Source organism: Falco peregrinus, chromosome 2, assembly GCF_023634155.1.
Source record: "Falco peregrinus isolate bFalPer1 chromosome 2, bFalPer1.pri, whole genome shotgun sequence".
Classification (NCBI taxonomy): Eukaryota; Metazoa; Chordata; class Aves; order Falconiformes; family Falconidae; genus Falco; species Falco peregrinus.
The window spans coordinates 78,092,496-78,119,755 of NC_073722.1; the positions used below are offsets into that span (position 1 = coordinate 78,092,496).

Sequence of the window (27,260 nt, forward strand, 5' to 3'; positions counted from 1 at the left end):
GCTCCCACCTTTCAGGCGGCCCGGGGAGCCCGTGCCGGCCCCTCAGGGCCGCGGCAGCCGCACACCCGCGGCTGGGCCAGCACCAAGGCCGAACCCAGCCGGGCGCCCTGTGTCGGCACGTCCCGCCGCGGGGCCGTCACAGCCCTAGTGCCGCTGCCCGGCACTACGTGCGGACCAAGGCGGGCCGGCCGGCCCCAGCGAGCCTCCCCCCGCCCCGGCCATCCGCGGCCATCTCCCCCCGCCAGCCCGCGCTTCCCAGCCCCCGCTCCCCGGCCCCCCCGCAGCTGCCGCGGGCGGGGCGGGACGGGGCGGGCCCGGGCCTCAGCCAGGGGCGGCGCCCACGAGCCCGCCCGCCGCCACCATGAGCTGGGCCGCGCTGCTGGGGCTCCGGGGGCCGCGGCTGCTGGGGGCCGCCGCCCGCCCGGCCCGCCGGGGCCGGTGGCGCAGCACCGGTTGCGAGCCCCCGGCGGGCGCCGCGGTGCGCATCGGCTGCGCCTCGGGCTTCTGGGGGGACACGGCCACCGCAGGTAGGCGTGCGGCGCGGGGCCGGCGGCGGCGGCTGCCCGTGGGGGCGGCGGGGAGACCCGGCCGGGCGGCGGGGGCGGTCGCTGGGGTATCGAGGCCTGGCGGGGCGGGCGGCAGCTGCTGCCGGCGCCGCGAACGGCTCCGTTGCGTAAGCGGCAATGGCAGGGGCGGGACGGCCCGGCTCGGCTCAGCCCTGCCCCGCGGCTGCGGCCGGGCCGGACGGGGGTGCCGCGGTGCTAACGGCGCGGTCTTCCCTGCCCCGGCAGTGCCGCAGCTGCTGTACGGAGGGAAGCTGGATTTCCTCGTCTTCGATTATCTCTCCGAAATCACCATGTCATTGCTGACGGCTGCCAAAGCCCGGTCTCCCGTAAGTAGCCGTCGGCAGCCGAGGCCGGGCTGGGTGGGGGCGGGGCCGAGGCGGGGCCGAGGCGGGGCCGAGGCGGGGCCGAGGCGGGGCCGAGGCGGGGCCGAGGCGGGGCCGAGGCGGGGCCGAGGCGGGGCCGAGGCGGGGCCGAGGCCCCCAGCTCTCCCGCCCCCACCGTCTCTTCAGGACTCCTTAAGTCTCTCTCAGACGTGTCAGGCTGTGGGGGTGTTTTTGCATTTTTTTTTTTTACTCGCACGTATTTATTCGATTTTATATATTGTTTCCTCTAGTCAGACCCTTCACGTCCGTTTCTAATAGCGTTATCCAAACCCTTTGAGTGCTCCTTGTTCTTCCTTCGTCTTGGTTAACTAAGCAAGGGGGTAGCATTAACTGAAGTGTAACGAACGGTTACAGCTTTTAATTATTTCAGGGTTTGGGTTACACTCCGGATTTTGTCTCCGCTGCCATGGCTCCCTATATAAAAGATATTCACAGGAAAGGTATGCCAGTCTGCATGTGTTTGTGTGTTAATGAAGTTAGCTGCTCTGATATGTTTTGTGGGGCTTCTGTTACTGTAAACAGCTGCTTTTCCCCCAGCATCAGCACAAATCCCATTGTAATAGGTGTGAAGTGCAGCTCTGATGGTGACATTTAAATCAGGTTTTATGTATGTGTATCCCTGTGTATTTATTATTGTAGCTTGAATTTGTGAATGGAGCATCACTTTGCACATCTTTGTTAAAACATGAGAGCTAGACTTTTTCAAGGCAATCTGGAAGTTTTTCAACAATCCCATATAGCTTTAGAATATCGCTTATTTGATCGTTTTTCTGTTTACATTAACATAGCTTCACAGGTTTCTTATTTTGAGAGGTGAAAGGGAATTACTTCTAAGTACTCAATACTTTGCGGTCTGGAATCTATAGAGACAGATGCATATTTCTGCTGAAATCCAGTTGTTTGGAGAGCATGGATGCTTGAGTGACTGCTGTCAAATACTGTTCCTGTAGGAGTTGTCCTGATACAGTCTCTCTGCCTTATCATGTATGTCTGTTCGGTCCCTTTCTCCTTCCACATGTAAAAGAAAGATGAGAAGTATCTGTAACAATTCTTTTTCTGTAAACAATTTTGCTTTGGCTTATTCTGATCCTTTCACAGATTAAATGAGGTTCATATTTTAACATGAGTTTAGTACTTTACTTGATTAGATGTCTGACACCTTGCAAAGATGATACCTTTCTTATATATATATAAGTGATTGTTGCTGCTGCTGAACTTAATTTGTCTTTTTTGTTCAGGTGTTCGTGTCATCAGTAATGCTGGTGGAATTAATCCACTTGCTTGTGCAGCTGCCCTTGGGGAGGTGGCAAAGAAGGCAGATGTTGATTTGAAAATAGCTGTTGTTGCTGGAGATGACCTAATGAGTGAGGTATTTTACTTTGTCTTAAGGCTTAGTAGCATGGTGGAAATTATTTTAATCTATATAGCGTGAAGGTGGCATTTACTGTCCTACTGGTATAGGAACTTACTTTGTGTATTTTTATGCAGAAGCCTTCTGTTAGAAGCAACATTTTTAAGATGCTTTTCTTTCTTTCTTTTTTTTTTTGATGCATGAAAACAATTCCTGGCATCTCTTGTGTTTGGTGTGTGATGGGACTGTGTTTTTTATAAGGCTGTAGATCTGCTGTTTATCTTTGCATTCACAGTTTGCTTCGAAATCTAAGGTCTGCTTGCTCTTCAGGATAAGCTAGGATGTGCTGTTACTTATTGTTTCTGTCTAAACTAAATAAACCTGAATTTTAAAAATCTTAAATTTAAATGTGGTGTAGTTGCCACGTGTTCAAATGTTCCTCTCTTCCAGCTGTTTTTAGTAGTTTACAGGCATTTCCTGTAATTTTGTTTACCAGTACTTGTTTTTCTGGTTTTATATGATTAGTTTATGGCCAGTAAGGTTATGTTAAGTAGGAGGTTCAAAGTTTTAATGTTAAAAAAAAAAAAAGAGAAAGATGAGATACATGGCTTTTTTAATTTAAAGGATGATGCTTTATGTACGAAGTCAGGTTCTGCAAAAAAGTGTTGGCTGTACCTGAAAAGATACTGTGAAAACAGTTTATATACTGGTAGTAGTTAGGAGGGGATGGGTTTGCGCTATGGTTAAATCTCTGCCTGTAACTTGGAAAATTATTTATCTGTGTAGGCTTTGTTACTCCTTGCATGCTATTGAATGTGGAAGATGGTCAAGTAAGATTCTTTATTTGCAAATTACGTGCAGTGCTTGGACTTCCTTTCGAGAAACTTTTGCCGTACTGAAATTACTTTAGCATCAGTGGTCCAGAATTTCATCACTGGTCCGACAGTGAAATAGTCATTGTTTAAGCTTGGCTTGGATGTTTCTGATCTGAAATAGATTATTTTCTATGCTGTTGTCAGTACGTAACTTCCAGGAATCAAAACCAGACAGCTTTTACAGAAAACTTTTACTGTTGATACCAAACATCATAAATAATGCTAGGATATGTTATTTGTGGTTTGGAGGATTACAATCCCTAACACAGAATATTAAATAAATTCAAAGTGGAAGATGTTGGGTTTTTTCCCCACACTATAGATCCCTGCCCTGTAGCTAGTACTAGACATTGAGTCTATGCAGTCACTAGCATCTGGATCCACTGGTTTCCCAAGCTGCTAATTAATGGTCAAAACCACCTTCCCACCCCCCACCCCCCCCTCACTGTATCTCACTGGGAACACAAAGTATTTTAGATATCACCTGGAACCGCAGAATTATACTTATTTTCTGGCCACTCCACCACTGCCATTATGGCAGACACATTTCTCTCCGTAGGGTTTGATTTATCCAATCTTACAGCAATTAAAGACAGTTTAAAAGCCTAGGGAATATGTCAGTGCACTGTAGTTGATAATCTGTGGCTGACCTAGCATTCTTTAAAGACTGACTAACTCTTTTGTGTGCTGGAAAACTATGGTTAAAAGTGTATGAAGGGCTTTTAGCCATTCAACTGGTTTGTATTGGTGCTAACTAATGATTCTACGTTGCTTAGAGTTGCTATGAGGTGTATCTATTGTTTGATACTAATAAAAGGCTTACAGTAGATACTACAAAATGCTTACAGATTTGGTGTTTTGTTTCTTTTCTAACAGAAAGAGAACCTCAAAGGAGCTGGTATCACTGATACAGAGAGTGGCAAACCATTTCCAGAGAGTGTTCATAGCATGAATGTGTATCTTGGGTGAGTTATTTGAGCAAGTTGGTTTTATTATGCAAAAAATAATTTTAACACATTGACAACATGAAATTGTTTTGTTTTGCAAGTAGAACCACCTGGTTTGTGAGATTCACCTTTGTGTAACTCGGGCAACCAGAAAAAAAATTTGTTTGTAACTTGTAAATAAACTTTCAATGTAGAACCTTGCCAGTTGTGACTCCTTAGCATTAAATCTTCTGTGAATCCTCAGGTTTTAGTTCAAGCCAAAAATTCAAGTTTAATTATAACAATAGTAAAAATACTTTTTCATATTTGGAGTATCCTGTTGCTGTGTGGAGCAGTTGTTTAGGGTGTTGTCACTAGAGGAGTGCACCTGAGTACTGGGACATGCTCTGCACACTGTAGGAGGTTCCATTAGGCTGCACTGAATTGTGTGTCAGGCTGGCTTTCCAGGACAGATCACAGTTTTGAAAGATCTCCTTTATGATACCAAAAGCCTCCCATGAAATCTTTAAATGCAAGTGTTCTAGCGGCCTGTTTGTGAAGAGTCACATTTTCATTGTCACTATGAACTTCTGCAGATGAATCGATGTCAATCAGGTCGCTCAAAGGGGCAGGACTGAGAAATGGGAAAGTAGTCAGGTGTTACTAAAAGCCAGCATCTCTTTCAGTTGGTGATCCCAGTGATCCTGGTTTTGCTTTTCCTTTCTCAGTGTTGTACATACCATCCCTCCTGTATTCCTGTTCAGTGTTTCTCTAAAGCCCGTGAGCACAGTTCCCCCCTTTCTTATACAAATCTTTATGGGAAAACTACTGTGCTCTCTCTTTTATCATTCTCATTGCACTTTCCAAAAATGCATCACTGACAGGTAGCAGGGTATGGCTGTACCTAACACAGCATGTCTTTTTTTTTTTTTTTTTTCATCTGTACAGTAAGAGCCTTTAATAAACGAGTCTTTTTAAATTCCTTTTTAGTGTTTTCTGTTGTTGCTGGATTTTCTGTTTGTTGAATTTTGACTTGCAACATTTGCAGACCATGAGTTTAACTGTAGATGAAATCTAAGAAATAACATTCAAGATTTGTAATTATGAGAAAGTGTTCATTGCCATTCTGGTGATTCATGAATTAAAGCAATGCATATCAAAGCAGAGAGGACAAAAGCAGCCTAGTATGAGACATTTTAAAAATCTGTTACATCTGTCTCAGCTTCATTAACAGATGCTAGAACAGCAGTCTCTTGGTTTTCTGATAAAAGTGGTATTTCTTTATGGGCCCCTTAATCTTAGTTGCATTGAAATGTGATGCTATTATCAATTTCTAAAATTAGTCATTTTTTGTGAGTTATTTGGCAACATCAGCAGTGGATGCTTATTTATGAAGCAAATGATAAATTGATATATACTTGTAAAACAAGTCAACATTGGAGTGTATTGGGTAAAATCTGCAAGTTCTGTAGACAGTTTACTTTTAATTCCCTAAATTGATGTTTGCAGTTTAATTCTTGCTTCAAAGGTGTAAACTCCATCTGAAAAATGTGCACTGGGGTATCAATACTGAATTTCTTCTGTCCTTCCTGATTTGGGCTGTTAGTTCTGTGGACTGAACTCATGTGTGTTTGCAAGTGCCAAATGACTTTACTGGTTTTTTAAAGGTCATTAAACAGTTTTTCTATCAGTGCCCTGTATGTATGCAGAAACCCCATTTATGCTTTTTACTCATCACTCTTGTTACTCGACGCTATGCCCAGAGGTGTAAAATGTTTCTGTATATTTGCTTGTTGTTCTAGCTACTATCCTTTGGTTCATGTAGCACTGGGGGGGGGAACGACCCACATATGTATATTTTATGTTTACATTGCAAAGAGAACTTTGTGTCTTCTAACTTGCCTCAGACAAAAACAGGGCTAGGTCTATAGAAACTAGAAAACCACTGCTCTTGGTTTTGTTTTTCAAGACACGTTGTTTACATGGCTTGTGTTCTCACACTGCCTATTTCAAGAAGAATAAAAGGATCCAGCACACAGCATGGGTTTAGAAGCCGGGAGCCATGCCCTCTGGTCAGAGCTTGAGTGGTTCACCAGGGTGAATCTTTTCAAGCCGAACTAATTTGGACTGGGCAGACTCTTAAACTGACCAAATCTGAAAAATCTATTGCTTTGAAAATAATGACTGCACAGTGCTCCTCTTGAAGTTGGTTGATGCTGGAAGTTCTAAAACCACATAAATTGACCTGAAAGGTTTTAAATTGGAGGGCAGTGTCCCTAAGCTTTCTCTGTGAAGAATGTTGGTCTTTATACACTCATCTACAAACGAAACAAGAGTAATGAATCTCTGAAAAACACTTATTATTTTCTGTTACTGGTAACAGAAGTGACCCTCTGCGTATTGTGGCCAAGACGGTTTCTATGAGTATCAAGACAAGTGTTTCAATTATGTCATTTGGATACCCAAATATGAACGGGTGTTGTGATGATTGCTTTTTAAAATATTCTTGTTGTATATACAAAATGACAAACTGGTTGTTAAAGTTGATATTATTTCCTATGGGATTTTTAAGTGATTTTTATCCTGGGTGTAGCAAGAACTGATTTTTTTTTTAATGATGCTGTGAAAAGTACTTACTGTTGTGTTTTGTGTTCTTCAGTGCAAGACCAATAAGCAGGGCTCTTGACCTTGGCGCCGATATTGTTGTGACGGGTAGATGTGTTGACAGTGGGATTGTATTAGGACCACTCATTCATTCTGTAAGTACAAGTTAATTTCCATATGATAATGAACCTATGTGAATGAATATTCGGTATTCATTGTCAGACAATTTTTGTTCCTTACAAAAATGTAGATACTACATAAAAAATAATGAGCATTTTTATTATTTTTGTCCTTGCATGCATGAAAAATTGCCAGCTTTCACTTCTCCTAAACGTATAGCAGGGATATTTACAAACTTGTGTATCATGAAGCTGGAAGGCGTTTTGGTGAAATTAAGGAAGCCTTACCATGTTTCGCCACTCCTTCCGCCCCCTACCTTTTTAAAATACAAGAAAATTTAAAATTTAAGAAACAGGTATATTTTTCTTTACCACAAGGTGGCGATAGTAGAGCTCCCTTTGGTTTTGCCGGGGGCGGGGGGGGGGGGGATGCACATGAGGGGGTCTAAACCACTGGTCTTTTTCAATGGGTAAGCAGTTTTTCTTTGAGTTTCATTGCAACATTTCTCAAATTCCTTGATTTTCAACAAGGTGTACAAGCAGGATATGTGGTTTTCTGAAGTATTTTGAATAGGTTATACATTTTTGTGAATGACCACACACTGTGAAATATGTAAGCTTTCTTTTGGTGTGTATTTTTTTTTAAAAAAAAGAGGGTATGTGTTAGTGTCCAATTACGAACATCCTTTCTAAAACTTCATACTTTTCTGACTTCATGTATATTATAGTCTAATACAGAATTAAATTTTCCCATTTATAAGTGCCATTATGACTTGCTGTTTTATTCCTAGCTGTTTAAATTTTCAAAATAGTTGCCAGCATGTATGAATGACTGCAGAGAGGCTTTACTGAAAGGTTTTAGGGAGATTTGTGCTAAGTTCTAAATAAGAAACAAGGAATATATTGCTTGCACTGTGTTGGACTTGGGGGGGAAAAATATGTTCTAGTTTAAACAGAAAGCATACTCCCAGATCTTAAGGATGACTGGTGGTACTCCAGGAACTGATAATTTTCAAAAGTTGGAAAAAGATAGCGGTTTGTTTACATGACACAAAATAGATGCTAGATTTTTATGCAAATTTTGGATAACATGGATATAGCACTTCCAGGTTTTTTGAAGAGGGGTGTGACTTGGAGAACTTATATTTGTTTGCGTGTATTGATAAGAGGAAAACTGAAATACATCAGAGCACTTTTACTAGTTTACTGTATAGCAACTCAAATCCACATACAGTGTCTGCCAGTAATTGTTCTTTAGATTTCTGCAGTTAAGGAAAAATATATCCAATGCGTTATTACTCAAAGCAGTGAACGTATAATGTGCACTTTTCTGTACTGTATGGAATTTTTATATATTTAACGTATTTGTATTTTCTTCTAGTTTGGCTGGAATAGGGATGAATTTGACTTGCTAGCTGCGGGAAGGTAAATGATATAAGAAGAAATGGGTAAATTTGTATTTCATATCATAATGTCAGGGTAACAGAACTCTTTAAGCATTTCGTGATTTTGCATTTTATTAATGAATTAATTTATTTGAATGTTTCTGTTAGGTTTTGGGTTCTTCTTTAAGGCTTGCTTAATACTCTCATTTGGAATTGAAATGATAGAAACTTCATTCTGGAACCAACTTGAAGTAACAAAATGAGGAAAGGAGTGTGAATGATTTTATTTAACAGCTTAACTTTCTCTTCCTGTCATTTTGTGTCAAGAGGTGAAATCTTACAGTACAGACCGGGGATATGCAGCTCTTTCTGTTTGGCCATCACTGTTGATAGTTGAGATGGCAGCAGGTCTTACCCTCAAGGATGCACAGAAGGAGATTCAGTCAGAGGTCAGCATCCTTGTATGGTTTTGCAGAAGCGCAGTGTCAGTACTACCACGTGCAAACCCTAGTTGTAAGTCCTACGGTTAGGGATCTGATGCTGAAGGCATAGGGTAAGATTCTGTCACCTAATTTAACATTCTGCATCACCTGACTGCATTGAAGTCCATAAAAATGAATGCTTACTAGGGTGACCTGAGTACACCTAGTAGTAGTCTGCTTGGACCTCCTGTTGCTTGAGAATAAATGTGGAGATAAGGATCTACCCTGTAATTCTGTTGAGTGTTTTATGGGTTTTCACAATCAAAGACTTGAAAATCATAATACATAATCGTAACACATTCTGTCCTTCACATTGGAAGTGAGATGTTATATCTCTTGATTTAAAAATGGGGTTTGCATATTCAGTTCCACACAGTGCAAACTGGTAAAATACTGCACTTAGGTCAAGACTTACTAAATGACCAATGAAACTTGGTTCATGGTGTTAGATAATCTCTCAGGTGTTCTCTTTTTTTCAGGAAATTAATTTGATTCTTCATGTAAAAGTTAGTTCTTTTAACTCTTATACTCATCTTTCAGAATCCCTTATTATGTTTAATGTGAAATTTACAAATACATTAGATGCCTATAGAGGAAAAATAGCATTTTCTGTTACATAGCTTTATTTCCATTGTACTTTTCTATTTTAAAGTTGGATATGTGAAACTTAATTTTACAGAATATTTAACTACTTGAATGCTATCTTCCCAGCCTTGCAGGTCATCTCATTGAATGTGGTGCTCAGTGTACAGGTGGAATATTCACTGACTGGCATGCGGTACCCGACTGGTAGGTAATTGTGACATCAGCATGTATGTTTACAGTGGGCCAAAGATGAAATTTCCTACCATCTGTGTTGTGAAAACTGCTTCTACTTTACTCTTTTGAGGGAGGCAGTATGGGCCTCTTGATATTTTTCCACTGTAATGTTACTCTTCTGTGATCTGTTCTCCCTGTTGCAGTTTTCCTTTCTGGTCAGTTGGGGACTTGCTTTGTTAACTTGAGAAGCAGATGGTTTGAAAAAAATTTTGGCCTTTTTTTTTTTTCTTTTTAGATATTTTTTTCTGTTTCCTTTTTCATCATCTGCTTTTTGGAAAGATTTGCTGCTGGTTTTCATGTATGATTGTAATGGAAAAGACAATGTGCATATTTTGGATGCTGTTTCGTCAGTCTTAGTTAAATCAGAGTTACCTACTGTTCAGTCACAATTTTTTTATTTTTTTTTTTGGTAGAATCGTGGTTTAACCCCAGCCGATAATTAGTGCCATGTAGCCACTCACTCACTCTCCCCTTACCCAGAGGCGTGGGGAGGAGAATTGGACAGGAATGTAAAACTTGAGGATTGAGATAATAACATTTTAATAAACGTCATAAAATAAAAGAACCATAATAAGAATAATAATAACAACAGTTACAATGAAAAGGAGGGAGAAGGGGAGAGAGGAATGCAATCCAAAGGGAGGGGAGAGAGGAATGCAATCCAATGGGAAGGGAGAGAGGAAGGCAGGGATGAATGTATGGCACAGTCCTTTCCTGCTCTATGATCTATCTCATAAATGCATTGAGCTGGCAGTCCTTTCAAAAAGTTACATGTGTGTCTTGTGTTCAGACCTACTGAATAAGACTTTCACATAGGTAGATCCGTCTGCCTATCAAGGAAGGACTATTATAGCCGCCTTTTGACCAACTTACTTTTAAGGGTAGTTTAAAAGTAGTCAGGGAATGTGCTTTGCATAGGGTGGGCAATTCTGGCTGCAGTTGATTCCTGTTTGCCTTGGGATGAGAGGAAGGAATCTTGTTCTGTGCTGTATCAGAAAGGTTAATCATAGCTTATGTCAATGTAACGTTATTTTGTCATCTGCGTTACGATCATCTGGCAAGAAGGCCTTCTAATTTGGGAATGAATATTCTCATATCTAGGAATCGTAAAATGTAATATGGCTTTTGATGCAGCAGGAGCACTAACACCCTCGTAAAAAAAAAAAAAACCTACTTATGTTTGAATTTGAACAGGGTATTACAATGATTTAAAGGGCACGAGTCAGAAGTATGCCAAAATTAGGGGCCTCCTATTGGTCTTAATCTTGTTCCCTTACCATTTTCAAAGATATATTAATAGCCTCAATTTTTAATTTGAATTTTCCTTTCCTGTAGGGTATCATTAAGTTGAAAGGTGCAAATGAATGACACTGGTAATTTGGTCTGCTTGAATGTTTGTGCCTAGTATCAGAGGGTCAGAGGTTTCCAAGTTGCTTCCCCATGTGGACATCAGTTACAGAGTAGATTGTGCCCTGTACCTCCAGGGGTGTGGAGAAGACAGTGCCCGTAAGTCACCTTAAACTTTCTAGGCTTTCTCTTTCTATGTTATTTCAGGGCTGGAACATCCCCCTATTACTTTTGTTGACTTTCTTTTGTGCATGTTTCAGGAGACAGCAACACACTTGCTGGTTACGGCCCCTTGGTGTGAGTGCGGGTCACAGGACGGGTCCCCGGTTTGCAGAATGAGGCCACCCATCATAAGCATCGGCATACAGAAGGGTTGGCTAATACTTTTCTGCAAAAGTTCCTTTATGTGATGAAGGGGAGGGCTGAAGAGTGGTGGGAGAGATGCAGGAGGGAAGGGTGGCTTCCATCAGCTGCGTTCCTGCTCCCAGGTTGACCCTGGCAAGGAGGCTGCTGGGGGCAGCCTGTGGTCCAGGTGGATGAGTCAGCAGGGCACTGTGCCCTGCATCCTGAGAGGTGCTCTCCAGACCTAGTTCCCGGGGCTGCCAAGCTTTTTTCTCCTCCTTGTAGTGACTGTGATCCGGAGTGTCATCCTGAAAGATGTATTCTGCTTTTCTGAGTTCCTGAAAACTGCTGATTTACAGGTGAAGGCACACAGGGCGTCGACAGAAACGGGGTCAGATGTTTCTTTTCACCTATTGGAAGGCTACTAGCCCTGAGCAAACTACATGTGTTCTTCACTGTTGTGTTCAATAGGAAGTCAGATGAGGGGTATATAGTAACAGGACACTGTTCAGTTTTGAAATTTATAACTGCTAATCTTACTCTTGATGTATCTCCTGTTGATTTTATTGTGCTGTATCATGAAAGTTCTTAGATTCTCCTGTAACTGTGACTCTGAAAGGCCTCGCTTTATAAAAGAGTGAAAGAAAAAAACAGAATATTACTTTTCTTACTAAAATGCTTGGTAATTATTTTTAAGGACTTTGCTGTGAGAAATGGCAGTCTGGTTTTAAAAAAAGGGAAGCTTGAGTGTGTTAAGCTATGAGCTACTGGAGTGAGAGTAGCTAATTTTACAGACAGATATACATACATTGCATATGTACATAGCTAATACTCATGTTTGTGTACATGTAAAAGTCATGTGACTTGTCTAAAATCATAGTCGTCTTGTGGCTTGGAAGGGACTGGTGCTGTCTTGAATTGCACCCAGTGCTGCTCTTCTGCCTTGTCCTCATACAGCCGCGTGCACAATTCTGAACCATGCATGGAGGTATTTGTGCTAATGTAAAGTAATTTGTTTACCTTTAGGTTAAGTCTATAAAGAATTAATCATAGACTAGTGGTTTTGTTTGCCAATTTGGAAAGTTTTAGGCATTTAATTGGTGAAATTATTGAACATATTACATGTCAGCTTGTATGATAAACTACTAAAAGTAGTCAAAACCAAAATAACGTGTGAGCTTTAATTTTTCATGTAGAGAGGCAGAGTAAAAGACTGACTAAAGTGGACTTGGGGTCTAGCATACCCATTTAGGATACAGGGGGAAGAAAGGAAGGAGGGGAGGAGATTTCTTAGAGAGCCTTGCAGGTGGTGTCCCCGCCCCCCGCCCCCTGATAGTTTTTTTACTATATTTAGTCCCAAATGCATGAGGAAGGAATATTACAAAAGCTTTTAGGCTGCAGAAAAATTCATGTTCTATTTGATAGCTTAGTAGTAAACTGACTCCTTAAGTTAAAGCAACTTGATGACATGAAGTTCTTGTATTTAGACAGTCTAAATCTGTTTTCAATTCATGCTGATGATGCATTGTATAATAATGCACAAAAATAATGTGATGATTCATTATTTCAGTAGCAACCAAAACATGCAATACCTGCTGCCACTAGCATTGCTTATATTGCCAATAGGTCAGCAGAGCTCTGGCAGAGTTTACAGAGGTTAGTTGTCTATAGTGTATTAATGATTTCTTCCTAATTTAGGAAAAGCTATGTTTTCAGCTGTCTCCTGAAGATAAGTGTGTGTAACTTCAATCTCAGTAAATCATAGTGTCTGTGATCATCTTGTTAAATCTAGACCAGGCCAGCAAAGGCAGTAAATGTGGGAGGAAGAAGCCAGGTCAAATCTCTGTGTTTGTCATTAAAGTGCCTTTCAGGTACGAATTTCCCGCTGCCATGAGTGCATTTCTGCAGCTGAGACCACTCACCATTCAGTTCTGCAAGCCTGTACTGGACCTTCAGGCTAGAGTTTACGGAAGCCTGTCGCAGCATTTATGCTGTCCCTGGTGACTAAACACTAGATGGCAATCTCTCTTTTCCTCGCATCATATTGCAGAAGGTCGATTTGGTTATAATTAGACTTGGTTGTTGTTTTTTTTTTACTGTCTTTGAGGTGTTTTTCTCCCTAGGAACAGTAGTGTGGGTTGCCCTTCTGTCTGGCTGCTGAAAAGGGTGTAAGTGTACTGCTAAGAAGGACAAGGTTTTTTTGAACCTGTAAACAAAAAAAGAAGAATTTGCCAAGCTTTAGGCTTACACACCTTATCTGTCTATTGCTTATACATAATCAAAAATAATTAACCGTGTAAATGAGCACTTTTAAGTAAAGCCGGGCAAGTCAGAGTCAGATCTCACATTCCGTGCATATGTTGTTATGTGTCTGAGTACTGAGGTACTGGATTGGACCCACTTCATTCATCTCACATAGTTTTTTAGGTTGGTTTGGTTTTGGTTGTTTGGTTTTTAATTTTCTTGAGGTGCTTGATGCAGACCACTTCTAGGAGCTTGGTTCCCCTGCAAAAGAGTGCTTTAAGGCTCAGGAATGTTCATGTGTGTAGATTGTGGCTATTGAATGGTTAGCTGTTAAAGTCTAATCTATTCTTTCTTTGTCTTTGTTGTCTCGGTAAAGTAAGTTTTTAATGTAAAACAAGTAAAGTGCATGTTCCAACTCGTGACTCTCGAGTTACTTCAGTTGATAGAAGCTTGGCTTAGCTGATTTCTGTTGGCTGATCTAAGGCACCGGGATTTCTTTAATTGTGCTGGGTGTATCTCCTTAATGTATTTGACTTAAAGGTAGGAATCTTGAAGCTGTAAAGTTTTGTCCAGTTTTCATGAAAATGGGCAGACAGATGGGATAGATGCTGTTTACTTTCGCAGTAAGAGGAAGGCTGCTTGACTCACCTCTTGTGTGGACGCAGATGTTTAGCAGAGAAAATGCAAGAAACCACTAGTTCACGGTTTGTAGAAAACTAATGTGTGTTCTTAAATGACTGATTCTAAGTAAATAACATCAAAAAAGGCATTCACTACTTCTGTGTTATTTGTGTAGTAATACATGTCAGCAGATGGTCAGAGGAAGTGATAATACATCACTGCTCCCTATTCACTGTCTAGTGCACAGCACTCAATAGGAAATTCATGCAATGTTTGAAAATGAACTGTGATATCAGAACTGTATTGATAATGCACAGCTCTGTAGTTAATTTAACACCAGACATCGCTGTCTCTTACTATTATTTAGTGCTAATGGGTGATTAGTACGTTGTTTTGTTTTGTTTTGAAATGCAGGAGAGAATAAACTAATGCTGATCAGTAGAGTAATCATTTTGAGGAGATGATAAACACTGACATTTTGCCCTAAGCCAAGAGTGTGCAATGGTTGAGACTGCATAATCCTCTGGCCTGGGATGACCAAAAGGGTAAGTCAATAGTTGTAGTCTCTTAAGGGCTGGATCCAGATTGCTTAATTTGGGACTTGGAACAGAATCCAGTATGCGAGTCCCAACCAGCATTGTGGAGTGCCTTTTTTTTCTGTAGCACCATCTATTCCAGGCAGCAAAAACCAGCAGGCAGCAAAAAACAGCAGGCAGCCTGTCTGATTAGCCTGAAATTGCCTAGGTCTTAAGAGTTCACATAAAATGCATACTCTGAAATGCCCTATAGTCCGAGGAGATAAGCAAAACATTAATTGCATCACTGAAATTGGAATTGCAGCAGAAGTTAGGAAATCTGTTGGTACCTACATGTAAAGACGCGTATACCTTGCACGATCAGCACAAACTTACAGGTCTGACACATGTTAGGAGGGCTGAATTGGTTCTAAAAAGACTGTGGAAGTGGTAGCAGTTTCTGTGTTTTGCAATAGCATTGCAGTTGAGATACATGCCCAGGGAGTCGGGAAGCTTGGCTTGGAACTCTCCTCAGTGTGACACTCATGGGTCACATCCCAGGAAGCTGCGTTAGCTGTAAAGCTAAAAGTTCATACCACAGCCTACTTGGACCCGGGTTCACTTCCATGTCACATGCATTTCTGTGGCTTTTTTGGGGGTTGTTTTCTTTCTTGCAGCAGCTTTCCCTGCAAGTAAATGTACTATGCTAATTTTCCCATCTTTTGTTGTCAGTAGTCTCCTCAGTCTGCCAGTAGTGGCCAGAATGAGGTACTTGAGGAGTTTGGCACCTTAGGAGAGAAGAAATACCATTTTATCTCAGGCAGTGTCTTTCTCCCTGAGCCAAACAAGACCCAGTTCACAGGTTTTACTTTTTTTTTCTTTTTTTTTTTTTTTAAATGCAAATGGCGTAAGATGTGTGGCAAAACAAGAAGGAAGGGTGTCTTCATAGCCACACAGAGGTTGACTAGTGCATTGTCCCAGAGCAGACGGAGAGGAGACCTCTGCTTAGACATTACCTGTGACATGCCCATAAACTGTACCATGTCTGAGAGCCAAAAACTGAAGAAGAACCAGCATTTTACCTGGTAAAAATTGATCTGCAGAAAACTGACAGGAGACTCAATTTCAGAGCCCTGGTTTCTGTCAGGGTAGGGGAGCAGCTGTAGGTGGCTGGTGAGAAGGTGGCTGCAGCAGCAAAACCAGTTTGGGAATTTCATTACCCCTGTGCTGTAGTCAGTGAGGACCTGCTTTAAATGGTAACTCCTCCCCTAGCCCCAACTTGGAGGCACTTTCTGAGATTTAATCTTGGATTTATTGGGATTTATTCAGTGCTCTGCTTTCCTAATGCAAATAATTTGTTTAATTGTTAAATACCAAACATGCAACCAAAACCAGACATTTTGTATAAAAGAATAGTAGTTATCTCCTGTCACAAACTGATGTAGGTCTCTTCTGTGTTGTAATTCTGTGTTAAAAGAATTGCTTGAAATGTTTTAAAGTAGTATTTCATATTTATTTTCAGTATTGTATTCTATTAATTAAAAATAGTCATATAATTTAATTTCATTTCAGTAGTTTCCTTTCTGAATTGTTCACATTGCTTAATATTGCCCCATCCTACTAGGGGATTTTTATCGCTAAATCGATGCAATTCTTTTATTACTGAATGGTGCTACTTGGCCACTGTGCCTCATTGGATGCCGTGGCTGTAGTTGCTGCTGAAGTTCATAGTTCTGTGGTTTAACTCCCTTGCTGCACTGTACAAAGTTACTATTTGGCTGTGGATTATGGCCAGCATGAAGTTGGTGTGTTGCAGACCCGAGGTCGTTATGGTGGGCAGCCATGAATTGGGCAAATAGAAGTGCTGATCGGGGAGATGCTGTGTTCATCGTACCTGTGGTATGTACTAGAATATTGCATCCAGGTAGTTACTGCTACTAGTGAGCTCTAATACCCAGGTTAAGTAGCTGTCACTTGACTGAATAGTGCCACACGAGTGACTTAGTCCCAGTTTGTTTCCAAGCTGAAAATTAGTTTTAAGTAACAACTTCTAGCAATATAAAAAACAAATTTTTCTCTTAAGCATGCATATGTTAATGTAGGTTATTAACATATATATATCTGTTACGAGGTAGTATATAGGATGTATGTACTTTCGCAGTCAACCAGTTACAATACAGGTGGAATGCAGCAGCTTCTTGCTCAATTCCTTGCATATGTACAGTTGACCTTCATCTTAAAGGTCTTCCAATAGAAATTATTCTGAATTGATTTGAATTGTTAAAAAGTGAGGGAGGCTTTCAGAGCTGGCGTGACTTGGGAGAACACACATCTTATGCAACTAAGTGAGCATTCAGGAAGGTTCCTTGGGTGGTGGTGTACTTTGAGAAGGAAACAGCCCTCACGCTTATCTCGGATGAAGGCAAAAAGTCTTCCTTGATACCTTTGTTAACTGTTGAAACAGATGAGAAGTGAAAGAGATGACCAAAGAGTAAGTCACTGATGGTGGTGTTCTTTTCATTCAACTTCTTTCTGGGTTGTGGATCTCAGGATGGTTTAAACATGGCTAAAAAGTCTTGGCTTGCTAGGACATGCTAGTGTCTTCTTAGGAAGACTTTTGGCTTTCCCCTTTGTTCTTTGTTCAGTTTTGTGGTGGTTAGTGGGTTGGTTTTTTTGGGGAGGGTGGGTGGGTAACAGGTGTTTGGGTTTTTTTGTGTTACATGTCTTCTTCATACAGTTTTCTTGCAAGCTTTGGGTCAATGCTTTGCTGCAAGTGGTACCAGCTGAGTGTCTTTTTTTATATAGCAAATATGCCTCGACCTTAAGAGGGTATTTAGAAGCTGTTCCAGAAAATGTATTTGTACCTGTATGGCCTCCTTCCAGCTACTTGGCAGTGTAAAAAATTGCACCATAAAGATCCTCTGACTTTAGCTTTAAGATAACAGGAAAATCAGTGTCTGTCCTTCCTTCTGCGTACTAAGGGACCTGAGTAAGTGTTGTTTATGCTGATACTGTTTATCCGCTGTCTTCCATAATTGGTCTAATTGTTGTTAGATTTTGGGTTTGAATGATTTGGGTCTTTTGAGAGTGGAGCTGGGCAAACAGGTTTAATTGATGTTAGCAGACTCAGTGGTGCGTAGTAGAAAGTTGAGTGTCTATGGTTTACCCCTTTGTCCTTCAAAACAAAGATCCCTGGGGCTGGGTGCAGGAACGTGGTGTCAGAGTTGCATGTGCTGCTGGTGATCACAGTGGGCTGCAGCAAGGATGCCAGTTGTCCCTCCGGTGGGATAGGCTGCACTTCGTAGTCTGTCTTGATGTGAAGGTGATTTCACTTAGGGGTGGGTGATTGAATAAGCTGCAGTGAGCCTGCTAGCAATGCACATGGTGCTGTTGCCTTGGGAAGAGACAGACGAGTGGGAGGGTCAGAGCACACAAACCCTGGCTCCAAAAAGTGGCACCAAAAGGGTAAAAGTTTCTTAATTTGTTCAGTCACTGGTCCTGCTGTGTGACGCTGGGCGGGTTGTGGTGTTTCCTTATCTGTAAAATTGGGATAATTGTCTGTGTTAGTCCGTTACCCTGCATTAATGTGCAAGACCAAGAATTGAAAAGGTTTTTTGGGTGGTGGTTTTTTTCCATGTCATGCTTTAATAAAATGTTGAATTACATACTTCTTACTGCCATCTTTTCTCCCTTCTCTTCCCCTCAAAAAAACCCCACGATAACTTCTATAAAAAATTGTTGATTCCATTCAATTCTATGTATTCACCAGGATAGGGTTTTTTGTTTCCTTTTATCTGTTTAGCAGTTTAAATGGTTTCAAGGACCAACTGGTATATTATGAAGTATAATCCTTACTGATTTGACATGGACTTTTCTAGGTGTCCTACAGCTACCGTACTTCTTAAGTTGTGTATGTTGTCAGTATTAGTTGCTGATCTCTGGTAACAGAGCTTGTCTCTTAATCCTTGTTTTAAATAACAGGGTTATGTTTGAAGCTCCCCAATGATAAGGAATCTGCTCAAACTCCCATGAACTTTTACAAATGTCACTTAAAAGTTCACTGGTTTCTTTGCTTACTTCCTTCGAAACTTTGTGGATTTATGTTACACAAACTATGCTCATCTAACCTTTGCTGATAACCAATTGAGTTGTATGTTCAGCACATTGTTGCCATTAGCACCCAAAATTAATTATTTTCAGGAATGGACTGATTTTAAGTATGTACAAAGGACCTGAAGGTCATTGACTTTAATTAGAATGGTGATGTTCACCACCTTTCATCATTAGGACCTTTTTAGAACAGTTTTGCTTTTGCAAGGGGCTGTGTCTCCTTAATTCATTCTGTGTCTCTGGGACACATTACTTGTACAAATTTCCATCTTCCTGTGAGAGCGGAGTGAGCCACGTAGCCTTTTAAGAAGAATATTAATGCTCTGCTGTAATTTTCAAGTACTTTCTGATTTTTTTTATTGTTATTACTTTTGCTCAAATTCTCTGTAAATAAAATAAAAGCGTTTTAGCTGGGAAAAGAGATCCAGTTTTTGTCCTTGTAACCTTGAAAATTCTGCCCTGCTACTGTAATGACCAGTGTATGCCTCTCTCAATAAGAGGTACTTGGTCACTTTCTCTATGTAACTCTTGTGAGAATGTCAAATATTTTCATTTACAAACATGTCTATAATTTTCTGGTTTACTACTTTTCTTTTTTGCTATGCCTCATAGTTCTCTATTCATTTGGTCTTTTATTACTGTTCTGGCCTGGAAATCTTAACTTTCATGTATCTTTGTTTTCTGGTAACGTCTGTCTATAGTTTGTTACTAGCATGTGAAATTGTCCTTAATAGGTGTGAACAGTCTGTTCTTCGTGCTTTGGCTATCTTTTTACAAATCCAGAGTGCAGGATGTATTTACATGTCTTCACCTTTTGTCTTGTGTGTGGCGTTGTAGCCCAACTAGGGTAGAATTAGCAATGATGGTTTTTCTTCTGAATTTACTTCTTTAGCCGTAGTCCTCTAATTCTTTTGGCTTCTTGTTATTTTAACCATTTCTGTTAGTGTCCTTCTCCATTCCTTTTCCCCTTTTCTACCTGTTCGCTCTTGGTATCTATTGTTACATCTGCACTCCTTTGCCAGGCAAGAAAATGCATCCTCTTACTATTTTGATCCGTTTGTTCAGTGCTTTTTCTTGTGTTTCTGCAGAAACGACCAGATATGTTACAACTCTTGATCAGTTTTATTTAATTAGCCGTTACCATAAAATTCTGGTATGTTGTTACTCATTTTTCTTGTCACTTTCCCTATGTATTTATAGAGGTTTTTCAATGTTTTTCATATTCTAGGCACAACATAGGCTTTCCCATTGTAGAATGTTCCTCTGAAGGAGACTTTATTCTTTCCAAACCACCAGACACAGGGGGACTAGTATCGTTTGGCACTGTAGCTGAGCAGTTGGTGTATGAATTGGGCAATCCTCAGCACTATCTTTTACCAGATGTCACATGTGACTTTTCCGAAGTTTCCATCACTGAAATTCCAGGTTAGTCCCCTTACATGTCAGTGAACTGGTTTATTGAGCTAAAGCAGTTACTTTAATTTACATGTTTTCTTTGTGTATTTCTTGTTAAATCAGTTCCTTGGAGTATGATACTATACCAAACTGACTTTTTCGAGGACTTTTGCTAGAAATGCCTTTAGAAATTTTAACCATACTCTTATTTATCTTCCTGGCTGACTAACTCACATCTTTGATCGCTGCTCCTTTTGCTTTACTTCTAAATGAATGCCTTGCACCTACCAAGTCTTTAAACTATGTATTCTGTGTGAGCAACATTGAGACAGCTCCACTATGATCTCGGAATTTTTTAAACTGCAGGTCAGTTTCTTTGCTCAAAAAAAAAAAAAGTATGTTTTGTACATGTTGTCTTATATGGCATTTGAAATGTTAGTAACAGTGGAAAGCTGTGTCTTTCAAAGCACTGCTTGGTAATGGTGTTTTTCTTAGACATTTGGATGGATCAGCTTAATGGTAGAAGCATGCTTAGGTACTGGGTTTCCAACAGACCATCTCTGTTTGAAAAAGTCCATTTGCTATCCTCAAAAATCTCAACAGCCAGTAGACTAAAGATGAGGATAATGTATGTTCTGGATTTAGTTTTGAAAGCAAAACAGACAAAAAGACTTAGGCTTAACAGATTTGAAGATCTGTAGGTTGGATAAGACCGCTTGAAAAAAAAAATCATTTGAACAACAGTCATTTGAAGTTTGGTTTTTACAGCATCCGTATTATATGTCCTTTTTCATTCTAATAGAACTTAGCTGTGACAGTATGACGAGTGTCTCTCTAAAACTTAAGACAATTGAAATCTCAAATTAAAAACTTACTGTGATAAAACTCAAAACACGGTAGTGTCAAAAATATTTTGCTTCAATAATAAAGGCACTGTAAAGTTGTGCAGTGAACCTTTTGCACATGCAACATAACCAAATGGCAGTCCGATAAGGCCAGCTTGCTGCTCTTAGCCACCAGTCTTTTTTTACAAAAAAAAAAAAGACACTCTAACCTTCCTATGAACTTTTAGCTTGCAAATGACCCGATATGACATGTTTGAACTTAAAATGAACTTTCACATGAACTTTCAGTTAGCCTTCTTAGAAATACAACAGATGGAAAATGGGCAGATTTCTTAAATATTTTTAGTTTGAAGTGCTTTGACACGTACCCCAGTAAAAACAGGCAAGCTATCTATTTTTTTCTGTTTACATTGCTGATTTTATTGTCCTGCTGGATTACTTGCAGTGTTTGAACTGAGAGGTGCTTCTGTTTTCTTTTTGTCAATGAATACTATGCATTTTGTTTTGTGGGGGTTTTAGTTTGTGTTACTCCTTCACCTGGAACACGAAACTCTTCCAGATCTTCACCCTGACTGTAGGGATATTACTCTGTATCGAGAGAGTTACATTAACCTGATGCCAGTCTTGTGGAGAGAGTGATGTTATTTGAGTGATACGTAACATTTCTGCTAGTCACATTCACTTTTTCAGATACGTTCTGATTTGATCTCTTAGAGTATTTGTTTAAAGCTTTGAACTGCTTCCTAAATATTTGCAAGCAGAGGTTAGGTGCAGGTGAGCTCCAGTACTGCTGGCTGGCTGTCATAAGGTGCTGATCCTGCACTCTAATTTTCACCGCACCTATTGATTTTCTCCTGTTCAAGCCTGAATGTGATGCCATGACAGCAATTTTCTCCAGTTTCTTTTTGGCGTTAGTATTCCTAATACTGACAAGAAGGCTAAAGTGAAATTATCCCTTCACTTACTAAGCTACCAGCAAATAAGCTTTTGCTCTTTTCTCATCTGCCTTGTTTTGTTTCTTTACCAAGTGGACTGCAGTCTACAAAGGCAGCTGCAGTGAATTGTGTGCTCTGTGTGCGTGTGTGCAATAAATGGCTGTTAAGTGGGAAATAACTATTGGGTCTGAAGTCCTAAGGCTGCTTTCTGCCTTAAGATATATTTATTTTTTTTTAAGTACAGGAATAAACATTTCAAGCATTCTGTTAAAAGGCTCATTTGCTGTTCGTGTTTCTAAGGCAGGGGAGGACTGTTGCATGAAGGGTTCTCTCTTCTGTGGCAGTATAGCTATCAATGCTTTGCTTTTTAATTAAGTGCATTTGATTAATATGTATCACAAAAGAATGTCTTTGAAGTTACGTTGAAGAAGCTTAAATACTGATATTTTTTTTTTTTTAATTACTACAGGTTTTGACGGTGGGGCAGTGAAAGTTCATGGAGCAAAAGGATCGCCTCCTTCAACGTTTTATAAGGTATTATCTCTTTCTGTGAAGTTGTAAGGTATTTTTGATTTCAAAAAAATCTTGTATTTTGGAGAAAATATTAAATAGTTTTTGCCAAAAACTGTTGTCACTGAAATTGTCATCCTCCCTTCTCCAGGAGTAAAAGAAGGTGGGGGAGACAAACTTTGATACATAAAACCATGTTAATTTGTATAACAGGCTTATCCACAAACCTCCAGAGAAGACTGGATGGAATTCATTTATAGTAATAATGATAATTTTTAGAACATGTTAGCCCAATAACACCTCTATACTTTTTGATTTTTATAAAGGTATGTTAATTTTGTTCTATTTCATTGTGAAATTTATCTGTGGCAAGTGGTTTTCAAAAGGGGAGTAATGAGTAATCACATCTGTCAAAGACAGCAGCTAAGAATGGGACAGGTGAAAGAAGCCTTTCTTGCATTTCTTGTAAAACTGTGAATTTTTTGATTTGTTACTGTGGTCTTCCAGTGATCTCCATTTCCTGAATGAATGCTAATACGGTTCTGTTGGAGTATCAGTGAGGCTGGATCCTTTTCTTGTTTAAACTAGTGGCAAAACTGACTTTTACAGAAGCAAGATCAAGATCAGAAACTAACTGCTTAGCACAGCCGTATCAGAAGAGAGTTAACCTAAGCAGGGAATTGTGCTAGTATTTCTGTTTAAATAATATAACCTATGTCTGAATATCATTTTTCTGCAAAACTCTTTACTGCATTTTTGAAACATTTCTGATGCTTTTAATATATTCAGTTTTATATAAGATAGGGTTTCGGTATTTAACAGACAGGGTATTTCAGAGGTAGTTAATATCACCAAAGCAGGTTTGGGTTTGGTGGGTTGTGAAGTCAGAATAAAGAGCTCGCTAAAGGTTCCAGAGTTGAACCATACTGACAAAGCCTTTTTAGAATTCAGTGTACCACAGGTCACTTTGCTCATGCCCTTAGTTTTTCACTTCAGTCAGCCTACTTTCTAGTAATCACTTTTGAATCAGCTTTATGGAAGAGGGGTTGATATTTTGAAAGTATTGTGGGAGTGCAATCTGAACATGAGTTTTTTCTAAACTTTCCCCTATTATAACGAAGCACTAATTTATTTATTTATTTATTGATAGGCAGCCTACAATTTCAGTACAATAATAGTCTTGCCAGCTTTTGCATTTCTTCAGGATTTTAATTACTAGTGCAATAATTTTAGTTACAGAAGCTGGAACAACAGATTTTCTTTCCATGAGTGATCTGTGTCTGCGTTATCTGCATCTTGAAATAACTGTCTTTTTAATCTGAAAATAAGTTTTTGTTGCATTTGAAATGGCAACAAAATAGCCTTAAAACAAATCAAAAGCACATTTTTTAAAGATGTTTAGTTTACAGTGTCACCGTATAACTGACAGAGAAGTGAATTTAGAAGTAATTCCTAAAAATGACATAGAATGAGGAGTATACTTCTGTACAAAACATCAGATTCCATCAGTCAGATGATAGCTATGCTGATGCTCTGCTGATGCTCTTACTCCTGTAATAAATCGTGGAATTTGATACTGGCAAATATAGAAGGCAGTGAATATATGAAGCAGGAAATACTTTTTTTTTTTTTTTTTTTTTTTTTTCCTTCTTCTTCCTTGGTCAGATTGTGCGGTTTGAAGCAGAATGTTTTGCTGCCTCTCAGCAACTTTTCTGTTCAGCAGCCTTGTCCTCCTGCAGTTTTTGTTCTTGACTTTACATTTCCATACTTCTGTATACCTAAGGGAAATAACTGAGACTTAAGATTTTCAGTTGATGAACCATGAAATGGAGTAAACAAGATAGTATGACAGTTTGTTTTTTACATAGCAGTAAAATTAAAAATAAAATTTAATTTCTTTATTATTATGTCTTAAGCAAGACATTTGAAATGTAAGTTTAGGAATATTTTTAAAATAAATCTTACATTTTGTGTATTAAACAGCGTAATGATACTCTAAAGTGTTAAGTTATACTTTCTGTGAATTATTTATATATATTTTAAAACTGTTTAGTTGGCTTTCAGTAATAAATGTCCATATGCTTTGCACCCCTTTTTTAGAAGTAATTTTTAGGAAATTAATATGTTCAACTTGGCTAGGAAGCGACTGAATAGGCATTATAACAAGGTAGAAGTATTTAAAGGGTGCGTTACATCTCTCGGTAACTGTAGAAGAAAATTATTTAATTGCAGCATTAAAGGTTAAGTTTAGTTAGTAAAACTGTGATAAGAGAAAGGGAGATACAAGGTAGATTTCCAGGATAATAATGAGAAATACATTACCTGTGAAATAGTTTCTCAAAAGTAATAGCTGAAACACCATTTTTTGCAGACATTTAGAAGTAGGCTGGGTAAAGTGTTTGAAAATCTACTGTAGATAAAGCATTTCTGGTTGTAGATATTTATGCTGAATATTTTACCAGGTTCTTCAATTTCTGCTCTTGTTTTTATGTTACCTAACAAATGTTGAAAATGCTCATTATGCTTAGTTTAGATACATCTATTAAAGCTTTTCTACCATTTATGGCCATGCATTATGGTAATCTCTTTCACCGTGCTAGAGCTCTGTTAAGCAGTTATAGTACTGGAAATCTAGTAAAATGCTTATTAGTTAAATGTTTGCAATATATAGCATATTCTTTTTTGTGTGCGAATGTGAGTGTATGTGATATTTTTTTTCCCATTCATTTTAATACTTCTGGGAAACTTACGTCTGATCTATTTCACTGTGATGGATATTCAACTTTTCATCATCAGAATGTGTCCTATGTACTAAAATAGGTAAGTACAGGAGGATTTGAGGATGACAATGAGAAGTGATTCAGGGTTTGTTTTGCATATCTCAATATTCCAGTAGAATTTTGTATTTTGTGATGATAATGGTTTCTTGCTATTCTGCTTTTACTTCATGTATGGATAATGATTGTCAGAGAGCATTTATAGCATATTGGTATTGAATCCCATGTAATGTCATAATCCCTTATCCTTAGGTAAATGCCACTTACCTTGATGGCTTCAGAGCTACTGCTGTCTGTCCGGTGGGAGGTCCAAAGGCAGTAGAAAAAGGAAGACGCACTGCGGAAAGTATTCTGCAAAGGTTAGTATTGGAGTCTTAGAAGGGGGTTTCATGTTTTCTTCTCAGAGGTGATGAAAATTAAAGCTGTGACATACGATGGCAACTGTTTTAACCTTGTAAGAACTCTAGAAGATTAAAATCTTCCAATTGGGAGGACACCTCAAGACTTAAGTAGCCTGTTCAGGAAACCTGTTTTTAATGTGCAACTACACTTCAGCTACATTTGACAGAACAAGAAAGGTCTCAGATACTGTTGAAAATAGATAGCTGGGTAGTGGAGAGAAACTCAAATTAATGAGGGAAAAGCTGTGACTCAGGTTAAAATGTATTAGGTGCCAGAGAAACCCATGTGAAATACTTTTCGCTGACTTTCACAGAACATTTTAACCAAAAATCTTAGTACTATGAAATGTGGGCAGTTTACCAAGTTTGTGTGTTAAACAAAATCATCTTAGTACCTTGTAAAAGTTGGCTAATGATTTTGTTTGCTAGAACAATTTTACAATTGTAAGACAGACTGATAGACCTTTAGACATATTGTCATGCCAGTATATTTGGGTGAGGAGGGATTCCTCTTAAATACAATTCCAATGCACAGAAATATCAGAGCATTTACTCCTGATAACCCCAGTCTTTCTGGTTAGGAGATCTGTCTCTTTGTGCCACGCTTTATATAGAACTTCCCCCCATCCTATTATAGACCTGTGCAGCAAGTACACCAGGATAGAAGTCTGTCAGAAATGCAAGCTTTTCTGGGGCTGAGAGTGACTCGCTGCTCATGTGCCCACGTACAGCACTGGTGAAGGAGGAGCTGTGTGACTTCCCTCAAGAGATGTAGCAGATGAGAGCAGGCTGATACGGGATGTCTAATTAAGTTCTGGGATCCCTTTCTTCAGTCGTGTGAATGCTAAAAGTTTGCGTCCAAGAGCTACTGAGGAAAATCAAGAAAAAAAAACCTTCAAAAGCTGTAAAATACAAAGACTCGGAAGTCTCCAAAAAGCAGTCTTTCTGGAAGCTTGGTGATTATTTTCGAGAGAAAAAAGAAATTGTATATTTTCCCTTTCCTGTTCGCTCTTGGACATTATTTCAGACCAGACTACATGAATCTTTCATCTGATTGAAACAGCTTGTGGTGCTGCTGCCTCTGTGACCACCATAAAGTTAATTTGGGCTGCTTACTGTGCTGTCCTGAGTAATCCTTGGAAGAGGGCTGATAAAGGCAGCCAAAAGCTGGTTAACTGGCTTGATAAGTGGCCTCTAGCCCATGAAGCATGCTTGGAGCAGTTGTGGCTTGTTCTGTGGGTTAAAAATATTACCTATCAATATATTCTCCATTTCAAACAGTCTTAAACCAGCTTAATGTGTGGAATCATTTATTCAGCATGTTTGAAAGATTTCTCTGTCAGCCCAGATATAGAATAAGACATTAAGCTATTCTGATCACAGAGAATGCTCTAGCAGCAACTACATCTTTTTAGGAAGCTCCAGCTTCAGTATTTCCACCAGTTCCTGTTGCAGGAGAATGTCTAAGGACATGATCTTTCAGCAAGCCAGCCCCCAGTCCATTCTAGGTTAAATTCTGCCCGGTAGTGTAATGGCAGCAAGTACAGAATAAAGTGCACAAATGTAAGGTGCTTCAGTGATACAGGTCAGATTAGCTGGTAGCCTAAGACATGAAGAGTTTTTGCAGCTAGTAATACAACTTTTCTTGCATGCTTCTGCTTTATTTAATTTTTGAAAGCAGGAGAGGTTTGGCAGTATGTGTGTGAAG

At 39.6% G+C, this 27,260-nt stretch overlaps 1 protein-coding gene across 3 annotated transcripts in view; it reads left to right on the forward strand.

The window, feature by feature from the left end:
* The first annotated feature begins 323 nt into the window (after window positions 1-323).
* Window positions 324-27,260, forward strand: part of LOC101915725 (uncharacterized) — a 65,670-nt gene continuing 38,733 nt past the window's right edge. Inside the window, exons 1-11 of one of the 3 annotated variants that reach the window (XM_055795386.1) lie at window positions 324-527; window positions 792-892; window positions 1,320-1,389; window positions 2,188-2,318; window positions 4,052-4,140; window positions 6,761-6,860; window positions 8,206-8,249; window positions 9,403-9,480; window positions 19,918-20,114; window positions 22,334-22,398; window positions 25,404-25,510. In XM_055795386.1, the coding sequence (XP_055651361.1) occupies window positions 362-527; window positions 792-892; window positions 1,320-1,389; window positions 2,188-2,318; window positions 4,052-4,140; window positions 6,761-6,860; window positions 8,206-8,249; window positions 9,403-9,480; window positions 19,918-20,114; window positions 22,334-22,398; window positions 25,404-25,510 (1,148 nt within the window). In that variant the 5' untranslated portion in view covers window positions 324-361. The remainder of the gene's footprint in view (window positions 528-791; window positions 893-1,319; window positions 1,390-2,187; window positions 2,319-4,051; window positions 4,141-6,760; window positions 6,861-8,205; window positions 8,250-9,402; window positions 9,481-19,917; window positions 20,115-22,333; window positions 22,399-25,403; window positions 25,511-27,260) is intronic. The other 2 variants (XM_055795384.1, XM_055795385.1) reach the window with 2 other exon arrangements.